At 48.2% G+C, this 23640-nt stretch overlaps 2 protein-coding genes and 1 long non-coding RNA gene across 12 annotated transcripts in view; 2 read left to right on the forward strand and 1 right to left on the reverse strand.

Moving 5' to 3' along the window:
* LOC127033353 (zinc finger protein RFP-like) overlaps positions 1–14581 on the reverse strand; it is a 161094-nt gene extending 146513 nt beyond the window's left edge. Inside the window, exon 1 of the mRNA XM_050921388.1 lies at positions 14149–14581. Coding sequence (XP_050777345.1) covers positions 14149–14565 — 417 coding nt within the window. The 5' untranslated portion in view covers positions 14566–14581. The remainder of the gene's footprint in view (positions 1–14148) is intronic.
* LOC127033274 (zinc finger protein RFP-like) overlaps positions 1–23640 on the forward strand; it is a 168571-nt gene that overhangs the window by 77296 nt on the left and 67635 nt on the right. The window lies entirely within an intron of this gene.
* Positions 46–20913, forward strand: LOC127033393 (uncharacterized). Its single transcript, XR_007769083.1, has 3 exons — positions 46–238; positions 19551–19601; positions 20840–20913. It is a non-coding gene; the product is annotated as an uncharacterized LOC127033393 (long non-coding RNA).

Below are 23640 nucleotides of genomic sequence, written 5' to 3' on the forward strand. Positions count from 1 at the left end.
TTGAAGCTTGTGTTGGGGACACAGGAAGTACAAGCCACAAGACAAAAACAATTAAAAAAGCAGCTGCATCGTCTCCATTTTCTCTTCAATAATACTGCTTCCTACCTCTGGAACAACTCTACAAACTGAAGCTCTGAACAAAGGACTGAATGACTTATCCAAGCTGTGGATGTTTTTCAGAGGGATTCTCGAGACAGCAAACTCACCAATACCTGATATACGGACTTTGAACTCTTATGTATGTACCTGATTGTTTACCATTTAACAACTCTTCTTGTTATTTCTTTTTCTTTTATAATAAACCTTTTAGTTTTGGACACTAAGGGATTGGCTGGCAGCCTGGTATTTTGGGTAAGATCCAAACTAATACTGACCTGGCAATGTGGCTGACCCTTTGGGGTTCAGAAGAACATTTTCTATAGTGAGCAAAGTTTCAAATAACTTCTCATTGTACTGGATCTAGGTGCTGATTGGGAGCCAGATAACTGGAATGCAATAAGGGGGCTATGTGATTTCTTTTCTTTTTTCCCAGCTTCTTGCTAACCAGTGGGGGGGATCAGGAGCACAGTTTGTGACTGGTTGGTGAGTCTAACTTCAGTGTTATCCACCAGTTATGGAAGAATCTGCTCCCCTTTTGCAGCCTGCCCTGACCATGGCATTTTCAGTGTGGGCTGCCCCAGGCACCTTGGATCACAAAGTTAAAATGTTCCCTTTGGTTTTACAGTTTGAAACAACTTTGTCTCAAAGTGTATTTTACATGACATTATCGATCATAATATATAATGAAAAAGTCAAAATCAGAATAGAACTCTACAATTTTATTTAAATGAAATGTTTCAAGTCACCCCAAATTATTAATTTGTGTTTAGTATTGCAGGATGTTTTTTTTTTTCATTCTGATTGCGTACAAAAAATAAAAATGGAACTTCTCACAAAAAGGACATTCTGGTTCCTGACCCGCTCCAATGCAAAGCACCAACTCCTTCTACATCTTACTAGACATCCAGCACCCTAGCCACACAGACAGAAACATCTAAAGACCCGTGACTGAAGTTCTGTGCCCACGTCCCTAGCTACTCCATCAGTGAGACAGCCATGGAATCCTTTCCAGTAACTACACTGTGTGCAGATCTGGTCACCCCTGAGCAAAAGATATTTATTTGAATTGGAAAACATACAGAAAAGAGCAACAAAAATTGGGCAAAAAAATGATGAGGGGTATGGAATGTCTTCCATATTTTTTTTTCCATTTGAACAATTTATTAGTATGCCTGTTTTACAAGTTTTAGAAAAAGAATCCCAGGATTTTGCCTCCTGTGTGTTTTCCATATGCAGAGCAGTTAATAAGACTGGGACTTTTCAGCTCGGAAAAGTGATTGCTGAGGGAGGATTTGATAAAGGTCTATAAAATCATGACTGGCATAGAGACAGTAAATAAGGAAGTGTTATTTATTCCTTCTGGTAATGCAAGAACTAGGGGTCACCCAATGAAATTACTAGGCAACAGGTTTAAAACAAATAAAAGGAAGTATTTTTTTTCACACAACACACAGTCAACATGTGGAACTCTTTGCCAGAGGATGCTGTGAAGGTCAAGGCTATAATGGGGTTCAGAAAAGAACTAGATAAGTACATGGAGAATAGGTCCACCATGGCTATTAACCAGGATGGGCTGGGATGGTGTTCTAGCCTCTGTTTGCCAGAAGCTAAGCATAGTTCTTAATTGATTTGATTCCCCAGTGAAATAAATAGAAATAGTCTCAGTCACTTCAAAGAGTTTGGATCAATCCCTAAGTGACTTGGTCAGTCACCCAGAGTGAAATTGACTTCACTCCAGCAACCAGGTTCTCTGCAGATAAAGCACAGCGGGTTAGGAAGGTGAAAGGAGGCAACCTAGTGACAGAGGATGTGGAAAAAGCTAATGAACTCAATGCTTTTTTTTGCCTCTGTCTTCATGAACAAGGTCAGCTCCCAGACCGCTGCACTGGGCAGCACAGTATGGGGAGAAGGTGACCAGCCCTCTGTGGAGAAAGAAGTGATTCAAGACTATTTAGAAAAGCTGGACAAGCACAAGTCCATGGGGCCGGATGCACCTGTCAAAGTCAGACTCAGGACTCATAATTTGTCAGACCACTCTGTTTATTAGCAAAAGCACTCTGCTAATACACTCAGATAATGTGAGTGCCATGCAAGGCCCAAACTACCTTATTTATACAGATAAAAAGGGCATGAACTTAACAAGATGACAAAGGGAGCAGAACTGATACGTTTACCTGGGGCTAGAGACACACATCTTATTTCCTTATTAACTCTTACTGATCTCTTGTTAATGTCCCACCATCAGCTTAAGTGGACCCATTGCTCAATACCTTAATGTTTCTCTTCCTGTCAACTTTAACTCAACATTCCTCATTCCTGCTTGAAGGAACAAACAGCATTTCTTTAATCCATTCTACTTTTACAATATAATTCATTCTACTTTCACACACCGCAACCAAGAGTGCTAAAGCAGTTGGCGGATGTGATTGCAGAGCCATTGGCCAGTATCTTTGAAAACTCCTGGTGATCGGGGGAGGTCCTGGATGACTGGAAAAAGGCTAATGTAGTGCCCATCTTTTAAAAAAGGAAGAAGGAGGATCTGGGGAACTATAAGTCTCACCTCAGTCCCTGCAAAAATCATGGAGCAGGTCCTCAAGGAATCAATTCTGAAGCACTTAGAGGAGAAGAAAGTGATCAGGAACAGCCAGCATGGATTCACCAAGGGCAAGTCATGCCTGACTAACCTAATTGCCTTCTATGAAGAGATAACTGGGTCTGTGGATGAGGGGAAAGCAGTGGATGTGTTTGTTATTCCTTGACTTCAGCAAAGCTTTTGATACAGTCTCCCCCAGTATTCTTCCCAGCAAGTTAAAGAAGTATGGGCTGGATGAATGGACTGTAAGGTGGATAGAAAGCTGGCTGCTCATCAGGCTCAACAGGTAGTGATCAATGGCTCCATGTCTAGCTGGCAGCCGGTATCAAGTGGAGTGCCCCAAGGGTCGGTCCTGGGGCCGGTTTTGTTCAATATCTTCATTAATGATCTGGAGGAAGGCGTGGACTGCACTCTCAGCAAGTTTGCAGATGACACCAAACTGGGAGGAGTGGTAGATACCCTGGAGGGTAGGGATAGGATACAGAGGTATCTAGACAAATTAGACATTTGGGCCAAAAGAAATCTGATGAGGTTCAACAAGGACAAGGGAAGAGTCCTGCACTTAGAACAGAAGAATTCCATACACTGCTACAGACCAGGGACCAAATGGCTAGGAAGCAGTTCTGCAGAAAAGGACTTAGGGGTTACAGTGGACGAGAAGCTGGATATGAGTCAACAGTGTGCCCTTGTTGCCAAGAAGGCTAACAGCATTTTGGGGTGTATAAGTAGGGGCATTGCCAGCAGATTGAGGGACATGATCATTCCCCTCTATTTGGCATTGGTGAGGCCTCATCTAGAGTACTGTGTCCAGTTTTGGGCCCCACACAACAAGAAGGATGTGGAAAAATTGGAAAGAGTCCAGCAGAGGGCAACAAAAATGATTAGGGGGCTGGAGCACATGAGGAGAGACTGAGAGAACTGGGATTATTTAGTCTGCAGAAGAGAAGAATGAGGGGGGATTTGATAGGTGCTTTCAACTACCTGAAAGGGGGTTCGAGAGAGGATGGATCCAGACTGTTCTCAGTGGTACCAGATGACAGAACAAGGAGTAATGGTCTCAAGTTGCAGTAGGGGAGGTTTAGGTTGGATATTAGGAACAATTTTTTCACTAGGAGGGTGGTGAAACACTGGAATGAGTTACCTAGAGAGGTGGTGGAATCTCCTTCCTTAGAGGTTTTTAAGATCAGGCTTGACAAAGCGCTGGCTGGGATGATTTAGTGAGGGATTGGTCCCACTTTGAACAGGGGATTGGACTAGATGACCTGCTGAGGTCCCTTCCAACCCTGATATTCTATGATTCTATGAAACACACTCTCATAGGACTGCAGCATTAGAAGGCTGAATGAAGCCCATTTGCACTAGCTAGCAGTACTGGGTTCCCGCATCCATAGTGCACTGAAGCTGCTTCCCCCCAGGTTCGGGGTTAAGTCAGAGTGAGGGTTGCACTGGCTCTCCAGGGTGTGGGCGGGTTTCACCCAGGGGGTCAGAGCAGGAACTAGCACCCAGGGGATCCTTTGTCCTGTGCTTAAGTCGATACAGCACAATTCCTCCTGGACAGAGCACAGACTCTGCTTACAAGCCCAAGGGAGGGGGAGATGGAAGAACTCGTTAGGTACTGTACTGCCTGAATGTGCTAGAAACTCATCAGTACTTATAGGCGCCCTAGGAGATAAAGTCACTCCAGAAGCTACCTTGTTAGTAAAGTCTTCCAACTTTTATCCTGAGCTGTAAATTGTCTCCACTGAGCGTCCGGGTCCATCTGTGCTCAGTGATTTTACCTCTAATGACTTTAACCAGCAGGTGAATGCCCCCTTTGTGCTGCAGCTGGTGCAGTGACTGTGAAAGAGCAAAGATTGAAATCAGAGTTAGCCAGCGTTATCCTATGTCAGTCCTGGTAGGAAATACCAGCCTTTGTTATAGAAACATGAAAGTGTGGATGTTTTTACCATATGTTCTGGTTACGAATGAACAGCTGCACTCGGGGACAGAGAGATGTGGGGTGGCAGGAACACGGAATAAATTAATTAGTGCTTGGGGAGAAGGTGGAGTCCCCCACATCTGCCCCTCAGGTCCCCTCCACTCCTCCCTGATTGAATTGGCCTCGTTAGCACTGACCCCCCACTAGGTAAGGCAACTCCCATCTTTTCATGTGCTGTAATATTTATACCTGCCTACTGTATTTTTCACTCCATGCATCTGATGAAGTGGGTCATAACCCACAAAAGCTTATCCTCATATAAATTTGTTAGTCTCTACGGTGCCACAAGGACTCCTCGTTGTTTTTGCTGATACAGACTAACACAGCTACCCTTCTGAAATCTGCTCCCTCTGCAGCTTCAGGGGTTCATCACCTCCCCACCCATCTCTGGGACTGCAAGAGGGGAGGGGCAGGGGCTTGCAGAGGTCATAGTGCTCAAAAGTTGGGTAGACAGGAGTCTTCCTGGGTCATAGAGATAAGCCAAAATGCTGGGTAGATGGGAGTGCTCCAGGTCATAGGGGCTAGGAGGACTGTGGCTAGACAAGCCTATTTTTCTATTTCCAGTGGGCTGTTCCCGTAAATGTTTCAGTGACACTGTCTGACCCAGGATCCCCAGAGTCCTCCTGGATCATAGACAGTGGCAAACAGGCTACATAATGCCTGGGAGGGACAATGAGATTGGCTTCTCTACCTCGCTCATTAAATGCTCTCTATGGATTGACAGTGCAAAGGCTGAGATCCAAAGCAATCTCCAGGGTCACAGAGACTGCACTGTCTGAGAGTAGACAGGCTGATCTCAGGGTTCACAGTAGTATCTTTCCCACCCACCCCAGCTCAGGGATACAGTCTGAGCTGGGTGTCTGGGTCCCAGACCTGTAGCCAGGGTCGGATTCTTTCCCTACTGAATGCGGCTGGCGGGAAAGTGAAGATCGGGGCCCCATCACCAGCATTGATAAATGTCACCTGCCCCTGGTCACAGTCCAGACAAACCCGGATCCTGCTGGGGACCCGGCTCAGGGGTAGGGGGGTCACAGGGGAGGTGAGAGCCCGGAACTGACCCCACCACCGCCGCACAGCCCAGATCCCCCCGTTAGGGTTACAGTTCATCTCTCCCTTCCTCCTCACAGACTCTCTGGCCACCCCCACTGCCCAGAATCGCCCACCTCCCACCTCCACCTCCCAGCAATGTCTCCCCGAGGTGAATCCCTCACAGCCCAGCACACAGGGATCAGAGTCAAATCTTTCAGGGTTGTCTTGCAGTTGCTGCCGCATGTCTCCCCATCTCACACTTTTCCAATCCTCAGACAAGATGAGGATGGCATGAGCCGTGTCTGGATCCAGAGTCACATTCACTGGGGAGAGAGAATCAGAGCGTTAGGGGCAGAGTTCAGCCCTGGGGGAGGCTGGGACCATTTCTCACACTCCCCATCAGCCCCGTTTTGGCTGGGACAGGCCTGGATCCCAGGGAGCTGCCTCTGTCCTGGGCACCTGAGTATGAGCAAAGATGTTCCTGCAGTTCTTCAGCCTGTTTAATAGGAGGCACTTTATTGGTTTCTCATTTCCTTGCAGGGGCTTCAGCTCCCCCTGCCGAGGCTGCTCCATTCCCAGCATCAGAGCCCCAGCCAGGAAGTTGTCAGGAAGGTTTTAGTGAGAAAGGAGCAGAGGAGGCAGGTACCAGCTATAAACCCCAAAGCAGAAGGAAACTCTCTCCCCTAATGCAGCCTCCACTCCCCGGCAAGAGAAGTGAGAGAAAGGTGTAGCATTGGGGAAGAGCGGCTTAACACCAGAGAGTAGGAGGTGGCATTGTGTGGAGAAGCCCCAGCCCCAGCCCAAAGAGAAGGGAGGAGCTGACAGCCTCACAGGGAAGGCATCTCCCCAATCCAGGAAGCAGTGAGCAGCTCCAGTGGGAGAGCCCAGCCCTGCCCAGAGGAAAGGCAGGATGTTGGAGAAGAGCTATGGAGAAACCTTTTGCACCAGGGTAGAGCAGAGGGATGTCGCAGCCCTTAGGGCAGAGAGCTCTGTTTGGGTGATGCTCAGTGCCACAATTTCTATTCATCTGTTTGGGCATGAACGCAGCGCCAAAGTTGGTGTCAGGAGTGTTTGTGTGACTTCAGCCTGGGATCTCCTCCCTGTTTAATGTGTTTATTTATAGGGCTGTGTGTGTTGTGGTCGGTGTTGGTTTGGTCAGTAACTTTAGCTACAATCTCATGAAAATGTTTTCACTGGAATTTTCTCATGATTTAAAGACAATCTCCACCTGCAACTTTACCCTGTCTGTGTGCTCCGAGGGGTTCCCCTCTTGGTGTTTCCAGTGCAGACGGCAGAGTGTCTGGCGATGGAAAGGAGAAAAGAGACGAGATTTCAGACTTTCATATTTATAACAGCATCCCCACTCTGAACTCATAGACAGTCTTCATCATGACAGAGAAACAGACAGAATCCCAGAGACACACTCACATATTTAATATAAACTCATCTGAAACCTTCTCCTTCCTCTCTCATTCAGGTATTTCTCAGCAATGGAACCAGCATCCTTGCTGCCTCACAACCATCCCAGGACACATAATCCATAAAACAGATTTACTTTCTCCTCATCAACCCCTCCCACCTTTCAGATTCCAGCTAGTTTGTCTCATTCACTCGCTGCCTTTTATCATAACCTAGATCCAGACCATACAAAGACTTTGACATCAAAGTAACTTTACCCACTTTGGTCCCTTTGCCACTAATTGGATGTTGAGAGTTTGCAAAATCCTGGCTCTAGTTGTGAGCTGTTGGGTCTGTTTACTCAGCGTCTCTACAGAGAGCAGCACGACGGGCCCTCGTCCTCCATAGGCAGAAATATGAATAATAATAAAATCATTTTATCCATGTGGACATTGAGGCAGGGGGAAGGTTGGCTCCATGGGCCAGATTCACCCCAATACATTTATACGGACTCATAGACTTTAAGGTCAGAAGGGACTTCCCTGGTCATCTAGTCTGACCTCCTGCACAATGCAGGCCACAGAATCTCACCCACCCACTCCTGTAACAAACCCCTAACCTATGTCTGAGCTATTGAAGTCCTCAAATCATGGTTTAAAGACCTCAAGGTGCAGAGAATCTTCCAGCAAGTGACCTGTGCCCCACGCTGCAGAGAAAGGCAAAAAACCTCCAGGGCCTCTGCCAATCTGCTCTGGAGGAAAATTCCTTCCTGACTCCAAATATGGCGATCAGTTAAACCCTGAGCATGCGGGCAAGACTCACCAGCCAGCACCCAGGAAAGAATTCTCTGTAGCAACTCAAATCCCACCCCATCTAACATCCCATCACAGACCATTGGGCATATTTACCTACTAATAATCAAAGATGAATTAATTGCCAAAATTAGGCTATCCATCATACCATCTGACTGACTTGGCTTTGGCCTGGTGAGCAGTTTGCTTGACATAAGGGAAGTGTTGTGACCTTCATATCAAGTGATGTGTTCCTAAGTTGCTATGTGGGACACAAAGGTATTTTGACTACACAATATGCTTAAGGAGAACAGACACCCAAAACATACTGCCCAGCATTGGAAAGCAAAGTCCTAAAATCCCTATGTGGAGGAAAGAGTCAAAGTGAGCTACGCATAATTGGCGGTAATAAATCGATGAGAAAAGAGAATAACATGAAAATATCTTGGAGCGCAAAGTCCTGCCAATAAGAAAGTTCATGCATGTGAATTGTATGAGTTATATAAGATATGAATATTAAATAACACTCAAAGGTGATTGGAAAAGAACTGATAAATATGTAATTTGGATGTGTATAATATGGCAGACATTGTACGGGATAGTCAGACCTTCATAGGAGAAATCCCCCGTGACCTGCCTATGCCCCAGAAGAAGGGAACTGGAAAACACTTCTTTCTATATGCGATGGCAAGCAGCAAATATCCCAGTGGCTGGTGATGGGGCAGTAGATGAGGAGGGCTCTGAGTTATAGAGAATTCTTTGCCAAGTGTCTGGCTGTTGGGTCTTGCCAAAATGCTCAGTGTCCAACTGACCAGCATATTTGGGGCTGGGAAGGAATTTTTCCAAATGTCAGATTGGCAGAGAGCCTGTGGGTTTTTCACTTCCCTCTGCAGTATGAGGCATGGATAGTTAGCTGATATTAACCTAGAATAAATGGAACAAAAAGAGTCCAGTGGCACCTTATAGATTAGCAGACGTATTGGAGCACGAGCTTTCGTGGGTGAATACCCACTTCATCGGATGCAAGTAGTGGAAATTTCCAGGGGCAGGTATATATATGCAAGCAAGAAGTAGGCTAGAGATAACGAGGTTAGTTCAATCAAGGAGGATGAGGCCTGATTGAACTAAACTGGTTATCTCTAGCCTGCTTCTTGCTTGCATATATATAACTGCCCCTGGAAATTTCCACTACATGAATCCGACGAAGTGGGTATTCACCCGCGAAAGCTCATGCTCTAAAACGTCTGTTAGTCTATAAGGTGCCACAGGACTCTTTGCTGCTTTTACAGATCCAGACTAACATGGCTACCCCTCTGATACTAGAATAAATGGTGCATTCTCTGTATCTTGAAGTTGTTAAACCCTGATCTGAGGACTTCAGTAACTCAGCCAAAAGTTAGGGGTCAATTGCAGGAGTGGGTGGGCGAAGTTCTGAGGCCTGCAACGAGCAGGAGGTCAAACTAGATGATCATGATGGTCCTTTCTGGCCTTAAAGTCTATGAGTGATTTCTTTCTTTAACAATAATTGTAATTGCAAGGCATGCTTCTGATAGAAATAAAGGTTTGAATTAATCAACCTGAGTGTCTTGCACCCCAACTGTGTGGCATTCTCACCCAACAATTAAATAGACCCATCATCTAATTATGAACCAATTGACCAGACCCATTCTCTTCCCCGAGTCTCAGAGGCTCATCCCAATTTCCCCTCCTAGACCCCTTCTTGGTACCTTTGAACTTCCTCAGAGTCTCCATTACAGCAATAGTCTTCTGGGATAAACCACTGAGTCTTACTTCCAGTTCAGGAGAAATCTCCACTGCCTGCTGGAATTTCCCCTTCTCACATCTACACAGAAACAATGTCACATGGTTTTATTTCATGTAGTGACTCATAAGTTCTGACTATTGAGTCGCTGCTCTAATGGGCCTGGAGTTACAATTTATCTACATCTCCCAGCCTCAGAGCAGGTGCAACACAGCCCAGGGCTGTGAAACATTCCCACTTAAGGTTCCATTAATATTCTTCAACTCTCGCCTGGAGAGACCAGCTCTGGAGATAAAAGAGGAATTGAGTCTCCAGGGCGAATTCACTCTTTGGCCTCCACGCTCTGAGGGACATGAGGTTCCCATGCAAAGTGCTGTAGAAATCTGTCCTCTAGGAACTAGAGTGAGACACCAACTCCCCTCTCCCCAGCTCATTCCATACAGATATCAGGAGGGAAAGTTTGACCACTGCAGTCCTGGGCTGAATGGTGACCAGTGCCCCAGCAGTGACAGGCCCATATTCCATCCCCACAATTCTGAGGAGGCCAGTCCCCCAGGGATGTGACATTTCTAGAAAATACTTGAGGTCAGTCCTTCCCACTGAATGGAGAATTCCAGAGTCCTCTATAAAAGGGTGAGAACCTGAGGATGAAGCTGATCAGAGATACTTGTATTCAAAATATGACCTTTCCCCACACATTTGGCTGTATAGCCCTGCAGACATGCAGCTCTAACCAGCTCCAAGCGCTTTTCCAGGGTTGTGAAGTGTGAGGGGGAGTGAGAGAGAGCTACATACCTGCTCAAGGTGCTTCTGACATCCTAGTGGAGAGAGAGAAAAGAATCTCAGTCCCATCTGACACAGACAGGGGATCCTAGGGAAGGGATTTAGCAAGTACAAGGAAAAGAGCCTCTGCCCTGACCCAGAGCCATGAATACGCTGAGCTAATGGGGCTTTTCGATCTCTAATATCTCTGTGTCTATAACTCAGTAAAGAAAAATAGTCACTCACATGTCAGGAATGCACACGCCGAGTTACAGTGAGATCTCTGACTGCTGGACCCCACTGCTTATGATTCAGGAGCCCTCCCTTCCCTGTGTGGGGATCTGGAATGTTTCTCACTCAGTCTCACCTGCAAGAATTCACTTGCTGGCTTCTGACACTTCCCCTCCATGTCACTGATCCGCTCACTGAGATGGGAAATCTGCTCAGAGAGTTTACTGACATTTTCATTCTGTATCTTTACAATCTCCTCATCCAGCTTGTCCAGCTGGGCCAGCAGGAGTCGCTCTTGTTCCTCCAGGAACTGCCGCAGTCGCTGAAATTCAGACACAATCTTCTGCCTCTTTGTTTCCACCTGTTTCTAGAATAAATAAGGAAAGGGCTGGTCAGGAACGTGGATGAAGCCTGAAGGCCTTTCATACAGTCCTACAAGACAGAGTTTATTTACAATCTCGACGACATCGGTGTAGGGACCAGGACATGAGCCGTCAGGCCTAGTGCTCAGAGCTGCAGTTGGAAGCCAGGAGCTACAGCCAAAGTCAGACTTGGAGTCAAAGTCAGGATCTCACCCAGGGCTGAGGACAGAGTTGAGATCAGGAGTCATGCCAAAGGCTGAGTCAGAATCAGTGTCAGGAGTCACACTGGGGGTCAGGACTGGAGTCGGAGTCAGTGAGCCACGTGAAGGGTCAAGCCGGAGTCAGATAACAGTACTGCAGGGCAAACCTGAGCCAGGAACAAAGGCCGGGCCAAGCCAGAGTCAGGGACCAGTCCAGCAGCAGACCAGGAGTTCACTCAGTTGTTTTCACAACCTCCCATGACTCCTGCTGGTGTAACTTGTGTATCCGAACGTCTGCTCCAATCAGGAGCTTCGTAGGCAGATCCTCTGGTGGGCCAGAGTTCCACTAGCCCCTCCCCTGCTGGCTCTGGAGAGCTGCTGGGTTGTGACCCTCTGGGACCCATGGACTGAGGTTCAAAATCTGTAATCTTTGACATCGTGGCACTGGACTCTACGTTCTCATCACGTGGGAGAAGATTTTCTTACAACTTCCCATTTGGCCCCCAATGTCTCTTAAAGGGATGTCTCCATGTCTGACGTGGTTCGGACACTGTGTCTGGTGGCCTCAGAAGGTACATCTACACAGCAGCGAGCCTCCAACACTCAGGCTCTTGCAGCTACCGCACCAACCCAGCTATTTAGACATTGGGCCTCTGGCTGGAGCTACTGGGATATAATCTGTGCAGTTTGGGAGAAGTTTTGTGAACACCACAAGGAATAGTAATGACCTCATTAATTAAAATGCATCTTAGATGCTGCTGAAGGTGCTGTTGTCTTTCTTCAGGGGAGAGAATATTTGTGATACATGCATCTGTGTACACACACACACTTAGAGTATCCCATGATCATGGAGAAACACACACAAGGCCACATTCACCAAGGCCACAGAGAAATCTACCAGCAAACAACCCTTCCATCTCCATGTTCTAGCAGGTGAAGAACAACAGGCACCTACCAGATGCTCCTGGTTTCTCTTCTCTACAGCCTCTTTAAATCCCAGCAGCTTTTCTCTCTCTTCCCTCAGGGTCCGCAAATGGGCCTGGATTTTTTCCTGACAAACAGAAATGCTTCAATGGGTTTATTTTGAGGCTGACTGTCTGTTTGTAGGGGGTGTTTTTCCACCTAAAATGCAAGATATGTCAGTCTTCTTAGATAGACTAGGTGAGGGAAGGTAACATCTTCTATTGGCCCAACTCCTGTTGGTGAGAGAGGCAAGCCTTTGAGCTTACACAGAGCTCAGCTCTGGGAAACATACTCTTTCCTAGACCTGAGCTCTGTGTAAGCTTGAAAGCTTGTCGTTCAACCACAGAAGCTGGCCATGAGCAGATATTACTTCACCTACCTTGTCTTTCTAATATCCTGGGACCAACACAGTTACAACTATACTGTGTACAACAGTGGGTTCTTCTAGATATAGAACATCAGAGACACCAAGGAAATGAAACCTTATTTATGGAAACTGGGAGTGTTTTATATTCAGAGTTGAGTTATTACGTCCGCTTTCTCCATTGATTTAAACTGGCAGGAAACTGGTGTCACATGGTGGAGAATTTATAAAGCTGGTTTTGAGTAGATTTAAGATACAATGATATCAATCCCAGAAGCCTCTGGGGCAGCCATATAGGCCAGGATGCTCAAAGGAATCCAACTCCATTGACTTTCAGCCCTGTACCCCTGGGAATTGGACAGGTTGGACAGCACTGATCCAAGGACTAGGGCAAACCCCATTAGATGTGTTGATTTGTGTTAGGAACAGCTGGGGTTTGCCCTAGTGCTGTCCTAACCCCTTTCCGGCGCAATGGCCTCTGGGTAGCTCTCCCACCGTCCCCAGCAAAGGTCCCAGAAAAAGTGGATTGTGGGAGATTTGCATAAGATGCATTATGAGACTAAAGGAACCACTCTGGCTGGTCCTTGCCCATGTACACAACAGAACAGGTCAGACTGACACCGGTCAGCTCCTGCCTGTGGTTGGTTTTGCTACAATCCAGTGAAATCCCAGTGGTACTTGGCATGAACCTGAGCTGTCTAGAGCCCTTTTGTGTGTGGACTCAAGGTGCTTGGGGTCCACACAGCATTTAGCCCAGTGATCTCCTCCAGTGCAGGCCGGCAGCATCTGGGTTTAACCCTTCATGGAGCAACACAGGCATTCAGAATCCAGTGGGAAAACTCACGTTCCTGCTGGGCCTGGGGCTTTTATCAAGGAGTCTTTTCCTCCTACTGTCCACACTTCATCATTGCTCAGTGCTGCTGAGGGAGGCAGCGTATCCTAGTGGTTAGGACGCTGGACCAGGCCTTGGAAAAGCAGGATTTATACCTAGCTCTGCCATTGACCCACTAAGTGACTTTGGACTAGTCACTTCCCCTCACTCTGCCTTGGTTTCTCCTCCCATCCTTTGTCTCTCTTGTCCAGTTAGATTGCGAATGACTCAGGGCAGGGATTGTCCCTCACTGGGTTTCGTGCAGGGCCTCTCACAATCGAGGTCAGATCTCAACTGGGGTCTGTAGGGGCTACTGGGATGCAAATAACCATAATAAACACTGTGATCCAATCAGTAATAACAGACACAGCTTGTAACTCCCCCTTCTCCAGCCTGAATACAGCACTCTCACATAGACTGACTGGCAGCTCTTGTGAGTCAAACCTCACTGGTCATTTAACAACTTCCACTCTGTAGGAGGCTCCCAGAGTTCACTGGTGGAAGCTGGATTTGAAAAGATTCAGCTGCTCAGAGAAAACTTTCCCACATCAGACAATTTTTAAATCGTTCTGTTGCCTTTCTTGGCAGGCTGGAGTATCATTAATTTGTACAGCCTCTTTCATGCAATGAAGGCTACACACAGCTGAATGACACAGTTGCACCTGTCTCGGGCAACTTGTGATGCTAGTAAGCTGTAATTAAAAGCCTAAGTTATTACTCATTAGACTGGACAGCAACTCGGTACCTTGTACTCCTGGGCAGCTTCCTCTATGGGAACCACCGTGTGAGCGCGGTGAGCCCGGGATCTGTCACACACCACACAGATTGGGGTTTGATCCTCTTCGCAGAATAGTTTCAGAGTCTCCTGGTGTCTCTCACACACCCCATCCCCTCTGGCCCCCTTTGCTGCCTGTAAACTCAGCAGTTTGGCGATTTCTACAACATTTGCCAGCTGCCTGTTGGGCCTGAGGTTTCTCTGTTGCACAGTTTCTCTGCACTGAGGGCAGGAGGCGGCTGTATCGGATCCTTCCCAGCACAGGGTGATGCAGGCTCGGCAGAAATTGTGCCCACACTCCAGAGTGACAGGTTCTGTGAAATACTCCAGACAGACGGGACATGTCGCTTCCTCCTGGAGACTTTCCACGGGGTTGTCTGTGGCCATGGCTCCCTCTGGGCAGTGGAACAGAGTAACAATGTACGTTTCAATTTTCTGAGTTCACACTATGCCCCACCTGCAGCAACACCTGGGTGTTTCCCTTCCTGGAACTGACTTGTGCTGTTGGTTAAGCAGGAATAAGCCCGTTGTGAATTTCAGCCCTGGAGGCTTTAGTGAAAAAAGTACCACTGGGGCTCTGGTCCTGCAGTCAGCTCTTTAGCTTGTGTGGCGGGTCAGTGGGATTTGACTGGGGCATCCCTGTCCCTCTGTGATGCTGAGCCTGCAGAAGCAGGGAAAAGATCTTAATCTTTATCTAAAAAGATAAAGGAGAATGTTTGTTTTTATATTTAGGTTCTTAGACCTTAGCTGGAGAACTCAGGCCAGAAAACAAACTGTTTCTTTTGCTACTGAGTGATGAAGTTTCACTCTGGTCACGTTCTCAATCTTTTCTACTACGCCATGAGCCCGAGAAGCTTCCTATTTTATTCAAATGAGAGCTGAGATTCTTATGGCATCACAGGATTCCAGGAGCTGGGGATTTAGGAAACTCACTGGGTACTGAAAGACTGGAGCTGAAATCATGAGAGTTTGTGGCAGACCCAGCGTGATTTGATGTGGAAAAGAAACAGCTGTACTTCTGACTATTGAAGGTCCTTATCTGCCTTCCATCCCTGTAACATGTGTTTAGCCTCAAAACAGTGCTACGAGGTGGTGAAGTGCTGTGACCCCATTTCAAAGAGGAGACCACTCAGCGCAGAGCAGAGAAGTGGCTGCCTGAAGCCACACAGGAAGACTGTTACAGAGCAGGAAATTGAATCTGGGTCTTCCAAGTGAAGAGTTAAACCACCAGACCAGACTTTTTGTCTGCATTAGGAGCCTGGGAAAGGAGGTGTCACGGTGTATGCAGACCCCATCCCCTTTTGGGGCAGGGCGCAGTTGTGATGCTACCCCTGTTACAATCTACTCAACTATCCCTAGGCTGAGAGCTGCATGACCCAGTGGCCGGGGAGTGACTGCCGGCCGGGATAGGGGGCCCTGAGCCCACCCTGCTCCCCTGGGTCCTGGCCCAAGGCCCAGTCAGCAGTGAGTGCAGTCACTCCCCAGTCAGCTGGGGTTCTACCACAACACGCTGACCTTCCTCGGGTGGGAGATACCACTCACACCACCTCCCTGGGCCACTTCCTACCGTGTCCCCTGAAGCCAGGGTCTGTACGTCATTGGGGTCTCCAAGATCTTCAGTGAGGGTAGTTCCCTAGGCTTCCGAGTCCACTCCTGGGCAGGATCCTCGGCCACATGTCTTCCTTCCTCGGTGGTCAGCTTTGAATGAGCTGGGCTGCTCCCTTTTATACTGGGGCACCTCTTGGCACATAAGCAGCATGGTCTGAGGGGTGCGACTTCCACCATCCATAGTGTTGGGTTAACTCTTTCTTGCCTAGCGTGGGCTATGCACACCCCATCACAGGAGGATAAAGACAAAGACACACGCAGGGAAAATATATCAGTAAAGTTTGTCTAATAAACCTCTGACTGACCCTCCCACAATCACTGGGCCAGCCCTGTGCAGAGTCGAGTGATCACAGTGGACAGGAATCGAGTACATGGTGAGATTGAAAACAGATTATTTTCTCAGGCCTGATCTACAATGCTCAGCCTGCCTTTGAATGCAGTCACGTTCTTTGTTCAGGGCCCAGCTGACCACAGCCCTTCCCCTCTCCTGGTCTGTTTGTGTTCCCTAGAGAAACTTCTCCACCTGTGACCGCTGCTTCTAATCAGACCCCTTGGGAGGAAGAGATGAGAAACAGAGAAACAAACATCTCTCCCTCACCACAATCTCTGCCAGTCCCTGCTCCTGATCTGGTGGGGAAATACACTAAAAAAGAGTCTGTTTGGATTCTGAGCTGGTGAACGAGCTTCCTCCCCAGCAGCTCCCACAGCTGGTTGGCTCAGGTTTAATAAGCCAAATTGCACCTATGTGGGAAGTGCCTGAAAGTCCATATGCGGTTGCTCAGGGGCCGGGTTGGAATGTGCCGGGATCTCGGCCTGGTCCATAGTGGGGCAGGTCTCCTTGTCACACACAAACATAACTAGCAACTTCTCTGCTGATTGGCCCCTTTCTCATCAGTCTCAGGGGAGAAACCAAGGGCTCAATGGAGTGGGGAGCTCCTCTCTCCCCCAGGCAGGGTTGTATAATTTTTGGTGATGCTCAGAACAGGTCCAGTTCCCCCCCACCCCACCTGCCTAAGGCTCTGGGAGGGAGTTTGGGTGTGGGAGGGGTGAAGGCTCTGGGAGGGAGTTTGGGTACTAGGTGCGGGCCCTGGGCTGGGGATTGGGGTGCAGAAGGGGGTGCATGAGGATGATTGGGGTGCTGGGTGTGGGAGGGGGTTTGGGGTCCTGGGTGCAGGCTCTGGGAGGGGGGGTGGGGTGCTGAGTGCGGGCTCTGGACTGGGGCAGGTGATTGGGGTGCAGGAGGGGGTTTGGGGTGCTGGATTCTGGGTGTGGGCTCTGGAAGGGAGTTTGGGTGCTGGGTTTGGGCTCCGGGCTGGGACAGAGAGATGGGGTGTGGGCGGGGTGGGGGGCTGGACCATGAATGAGGAGTTTGGGGTGCAGCAGGCAGGCTGCCCCGGGGCTGAGGGCCAGAGAGGACTCCCCGCAGCCCTCTCCCCGCCAGCAGCAGTGAGTTCTAGGGGAGCGGTTCCCCCTCATCTTGCCTCCTGGCACTACACTCACCCAAGCCCTCCCTCCCCAGACTGCTGCTCAGGAGGTCCAGCCAGGATAAGCCCCCCACCTGGAGTCAACTTGAAGTTACCTGCCGAGGGGATGGGGCTGCCATGCACCTCTTCCTTCCACAGGTGTAGCAGCCACCTCAGCCTGGCCCTGGCGCTGCTCCTTCGTAGCCAGCAGCAGAGGTGGCCGGCCAGGGAGCGCAGCGTGGAGCTGCAGGGGGCAGCCGCCCACTACCCGGGGCAGGCACTGATGCTCAGGGGAGGTGCGCAGGGATGGCAGGCAGGGCCGGGGGAAGAGACCAGGGCCGTCCTTAGGCATAGGCAACATAGGCAGCTGCGTAGGGCACCTGAAAATTTGGGGCACCACTGGGTCTTAGTGTCCAGCCTCTTGTTTTCCTATCCCTGTTCTGACCCTTCCTGCAGGCTCCCACAGATGGCTGCTCTAGCCTGGTGAGTCTTCCTTGGGAGGGAATCTAGTAGTTAAAAGTGAAAAAAACCTCCCAGCCTGCCAGACCTATTAGCACAACATTGAAACTGTTAAAGAGACATTCAAGGGGTAATAAAGCCATTTAACAGGCATTTGCCAACCCCAAGGTATATACTGACAGGTTTCAGAGGGGTAGTCCTGTTAGTCTGTATCAGCAAAAACAAGGGGAGTCCTTGTGTCACCTCAAAGACTAACAAATTATTTGGGCATAAGCTTTTGTGGACTAGAACCCATTTCATCAGATGTCCACGAAAGCTTATGCCCAAATAAATTTTTATACTGTCAGTTTCTGACTTTACTGACAAAAAACAGTTGTGCATTAATGTAATATTTACACAGAACATGTCAGTCTACAGGACCTTAGTTTAAAATTTGCTTTAAAAATATTTCATTAGTGAGCTGGTGAAGATTATAAATCACATTTCTAAAAAATGCTTGCATAGTGTTTTAGATGCACAATCATCTTTAGCCTTAAATGTGTGGATCTTCACACATAGTTTTTTAAATAAATCCTTCAAAAGACCTCCCTTATCTAAAATACACATTTTAATTACTATAGTTAAATAAAAAAGTGCTTCCAAGTCTTCCTGTCCTATCTGTCCATCCCTTCACCACCTCTCCCCCCACTCCCCACTGAAGAGAGTCCTTAAAGGGACAATAGTCCTTCCCTTCCAGATAGCTGGACAAAGAGTTCCCTTTCTTTACTTCTGACTATCCGACAAACTAGTTTTAAAAGAACCCTCCAGCAAAATCAGTACCTTAGTAAGACAAAATCCTTGTTATACCTAAAATCTTTGGAAACATATTTTTTAAAGTTGGTGAAATTTCATAACCATGTCTCTTGTTATGGAGATCACACAAAGTAAATTACTGTTCCCTTTTTCTAAAAGCAATGAACATTGTTATGAACACACTAATCCTCTCTGATTAATTTAAAAGAATGTCTTTGTTTCAGTGAGTTAAATATGTAGTAATCTGGAATGCTGGCTTAAGATTTGAGTACATTTAAAATATAAATTCAACTTAGAAATACTGATGAAGAAAATGTAAAACAGAGAAGAGCTGCATCATGTATTCCATTATATGTAATGTTGTATTCAGCAGGACAGCTGACTCACCCTTACTATGAAGTTTTTGCAAATAATCTCTGACAAACTTCAGGGCATATCAAAAACCTGTGACTGACATTTTTTATTCCCAAATTTTAGTGCTTTTAATTAGGTACTTTCTTCATGTCCATTCTGCATGAGGGAGAGTGCATGGAAGTCTCTGCGGGGAACTGAGACTCTCTGCCACCATGAGGCAGGCCGGGCATCTCATTATCCTTTGCTGTCAAGTCCCTCCTCCCCCTCCCCCACCAGGCTGTGAGCTTGGGCTGCCATCCGGCATAGGGGCACCAGTTTAATAATGCTGCATAGGGCCCCATAAATCCTAAGGACGGTCCTGGAAGAGACCTAGCCCTGAACAATGGTGAAGCCACCCCGTCCCCAGCCCTGAATTTGCTGGAGCCCAGGCACCACAGGCCCATATATACCTCTACCCTGATATAACGCAACCCGATATAACACAAATTTGGATATAACACGGTAAAGCAGCGCTACGCGGGGGGTGGGGGCAGGGCTGCAGGCTCCAGCGGATCAAAGCAAGTTTGATATAACGTGGTTTCACCTATAACATGGTAAGATTTTTTGGCTCCTGAGGACAGCGTTATATCGGGGTAGAGGCTATTTTCCTACCAGAAAGGGAGAAATCACATCTTTTCTGTTCTTTTCTTTCTCCAGAGACCCTGCCCTATCAACTGAGCTTTCTGATCTCAAAGGCAGAGAAAGAGGGTAAGTTTCCATGAGGATATTTTCCTGCAACAATTATCAATTAAAATCTCAGGATTCATTTTTTAGAAGCTTCTGAATTGAAACAAGAGAGATGTTTACCAATACAGAGTCATGGGCTCCAAGGCTAGAAGGGATCATATATCTTAACATAAGAACGGCCATACCGGGTCAGAACAAAGGTTCATCTAGGCCAATATCCCGCCTTCCGACAGTGGTCATTGCCAGGTGCCCCAGTGGGAATGAACAGACCAGGTAATCAAGTGATCCATTCTTATTAGCCAGGATGGGCAGAGATGGTGTCCCTAGCCTCTGTTTGCCAGAAGCTGGGAATGGGTGACAGGGGATGGATCACTTGATCTTTACCTATTAGGTTTACTCCCTCTGGGGCACGTGGCATTGGCCACTGTCGGAAGACAGGATACTGGGCTGGATGGACCTTTGTTCTGACCCAGTCTGGCCGTTCTTATATTTTTATTCTCTGTCGCCCATTCCCAGCTTCTGACACCATCCCTGTCCATCCTGGCTAATAGCCATTGCTAGATAAATTCATGGAGGATAGGTCCATCTGTTACAGAACCATGGTCTCTCCCTGGCAGTCAGACATGCTCCCTGTGGTACAAGAGGGTTTCATTCAAGCACATGCTCACAACTGTGTCATGTTTTCCCCCTCCTTTTCCCATGAGCACTGCTGGAGGCTGAGGAAGGAATTCTTATCTGCTCCCATAGCTAGCTACCTACCTATGTCCTTGTACGGTCGCCCAGCAACAGCATCTGAATGCCCAGCATCTTTTTTGCCCATAGGATAAAAAGGGAAGCTAAAGCACGGAAATAGTCAGAGACATGCCTGAGGTGACACAGCAAGTCAGTAGCAGAGCGAGGAATAGAGTCCTGGCTTCTAACCTCTACCATTTTCCCTCCCACAAATCACTGTCGTGTGTTGGATGGACTTTATGCATCCAACTTGTGCAGACGTTTAGTGCCACCGAGAAGTCTAATTCCCATTGTGCCAGAGAGCCTGGTGTCTCTCCAGCAGTGCAGCCCACTCCATTCTCCAACCCCGGAGCACGCACGGAGTCGGTGCCTATGCTGGTTTGAAAGCACCACTGAACTCAGGCCATGTATTTTTGTATCTGGACAGGAAGGGCATCAGGGTTAGCAGCTGTGTAAGAGCCTGCCTTAGCTCTGCAGTGTGGACAGATCTTAACACGCTCCTCCTGTCTCTCTTTCTCCTCTTGCAGTGCAGGCCACTCCGGATCCAGACCTGGCAAATCCTTGTTCCCTCCTGTCCAGAGAAGAGAGTGTGATCTACAAATACAAACATACGGAATTTTTGGAGCACAGGTTTCACTCTGCAGCCTGTGTGCTGGGCTGTAAGGGCTTCACCTTAGGGAAATGTTACTGGGAAGTGGAGGTGGGGAACAAACGTCTTTGGGTTTTGGGCATTGCCAAGGAGTCTGTGATACATGGAGGAGCGATAAGCTGTACACCAGAGGAGGGGATCTGGGCTTTGCAAAGTACAGAGAATGAGTACTGGGCCCTCACCTCCCCTAAGACTGCTCTGGTCCACCTCTTAGCCCCCAGAGCAGGAAGAGAGCCGATCTTTACTTTCACATCCTCTTTCACTGGGAAGATCATCCCCTTCTTTGGGAGCCGGCATGTCGAATATCCGAATCTACACAGAAGTGATCCCTGGAATGCATACCATTAAGACCTGCAGCAGAGAAATCACTCAATATGAGATATTTAAGGTAGAGCAAAGAGATGGGAAATGTATAAATTACAGCTATCACACTTTGCCATTCTAATCACAGACTTGCCAGCCCCAAGCATTCAAAAACTGTGTGTCTCCCAAAATCAGGAGAGTGACTTAAAAAATCTTCTTTGGGCTTGTCTACATCAGAAAGTTGCAACGCTGGTGAGGGAGTTACAGCGCTGCAACTTAGGAGGTGTACACATCTGCAGGGCACCACCAGCGCTGCAACTCCCTGTTTGCAGCGCTGGCCATACTCCCGTTTTGTCTCGGGTGTAGAGGATCCAGCGCTGGTGATCCAGCGCTGGTAATCAAATATAGACACTTACTAGCGCTTTTCTTGACCTCCGTGGAATAAGCAGGTATCCCAGCATACCTGAGGAAGCCTCTGGTAATCAAGCTGGTCTCCTTCCCCGGTTTGCTCTCGCGTTCCCCGAACCCCGAGCAAGCAGGTCTCCTTCCCTGAGGTTTGCTGGGTGGTTCCGGGAACGCGAGAGCAAACCGGGAAAGGAGACCAGCTTCGCCGCGGTTTGCTCTCGCGTTTCCCGGAACCACCCTGCAAACCGCAGGGAAGGAGACCTGCTTGTTCGGGGAACGCGAGAGCAAACCGCGGCGAAGCTGGTCTCCTTTCCCGGGTTTGCTCTCGCGTTCCCCGAACCACCCTGCAAACCGCAGGGAAGGAGACCTGCTTGTTCGGGGAACGCGAGAGCAAACCGGGAAAGGAGACCAGCTTCGCCGCGGTTTGCTCTCGCGTTTCCCGGAACCACCCTGCAAACCGCAGGGAAGGAGACCTGCTTGTTCGGGGAACGCGAGAGCAAACCGCGGCGAAGCTGTCTCCTTTCCTGGGTTTGCTCTCGCGTTCCCCGAACCACCCAGCAAACCGCAGGGAAGGAGACCTGCTTGTTCGGGGAACACTGGAGCAAACCGGGGAAGGAGACCTGATTCCCCGCGGTTTGCTCTCGCGTTCCCCGAACCCCGCTTGAAGCCGCCCAACAGCGCTGCAGTGTGGCCACATCTAACACCACTTGCAGCGCTGGTTGCTGTAAGTGTGGCCACTCTGCAGCGCTGGCCCTATACAGCTGTACTAATACAGCTGTAACAACCAGCGCTGCAAAATTTTAGATGTAGACATGGCCTTTAATATTGAGCTATTTTTCTCTGCCTTCTGGTTTCCGGATGTACTTTGCTTCCTGTTTTCATGCTTTTCTGTGCAAATGTGAACGCTAGAAACTATCTGTAATATAACCTGAGTTTCCTTTGCAATCTATCCCCTCCAACAACTGGGACTTAAAGAAAAACACCAAGTGCTGCGAGACTCACAATAAAATGGTGAGGGGAACAAGACTGACTTGCTCAGCATTATGCAAGCTGAATGGAGTTTCTCAACCCTCTTACATGCCTGTCTCTGTAACTCTGGGATCGTCCAGACACACACGAACTGGCCGAGCAGCAGACACCCAGGAGCCACTCCCAGGGCCACAGCACAGCCTGCCTGTCTTAGGGCAGGTCTGCACTTAAAATGCTGCAGTGGCACAGATGCAGCGGGGCAGCTGCACAGCTGTACCACTTAAGTGAAGATGCTGCTACGCCGATGGGAGAGCTTCTCCCATCAGTGTAGTTAATCCACCTCTGTAAGAGGTGGTAGCTATGCCAAGGGGAGAAGGTGTCCCGTCAACTTACCGCTGTCTACACTGGGAGTTCAGTCGGTACGACTGCGTCACTGAGGGGTGTGGATTTTTCACACCCCTGAGCGACATAGTTATACCAAAGTAAGTTTACATTGTAGACCTGGCCTAAGTTCTGACTCAATCAGGGTCATCCATCAAAGTCCTCTGCTCTTTACTTACGAATGTAACAAGCATAATGATGTTCTGCACACCCATCCCCCAGTTCCAGAGCTCAATGCTCCTCTTTTGCTCTGTTTGGTTATTTGGATGCTGTAGATTCAGCTGAGCAAATCCACAGAATAAAGTTTATTTCTATATTCTGGTCTTGGACTTTGTCCCAGGGGTATTAGATCCGTACAGCTCTGCCCTGACAGGCTAGACAGACCCACAAGCAAATGTTTGAGGGGGCTTGAGGAAAAGCAGCTGGGTAACCTCTAAGCAAAAGCTCTAAAGGCAAAGCTTGAGGACTGAGTAAATAAAATAAAATCATCAAGTGATGCTTTCCCGAGGCACTACTATACTTCTCTTTAAAGAAATCTTAGCAACCTACAGCTGCCAGGGAAGAGAGAAATTTGCAATAAAGTAACCAGCTCATATCATCAACTGCAGTATTATGAGATGG

This window comes from Gopherus flavomarginatus, chromosome 12 (assembly GCF_025201925.1).
Source record: "Gopherus flavomarginatus isolate rGopFla2 chromosome 12, rGopFla2.mat.asm, whole genome shotgun sequence".
Taxonomy (NCBI): Eukaryota; Metazoa; Chordata; order Testudines; family Testudinidae; genus Gopherus; species Gopherus flavomarginatus.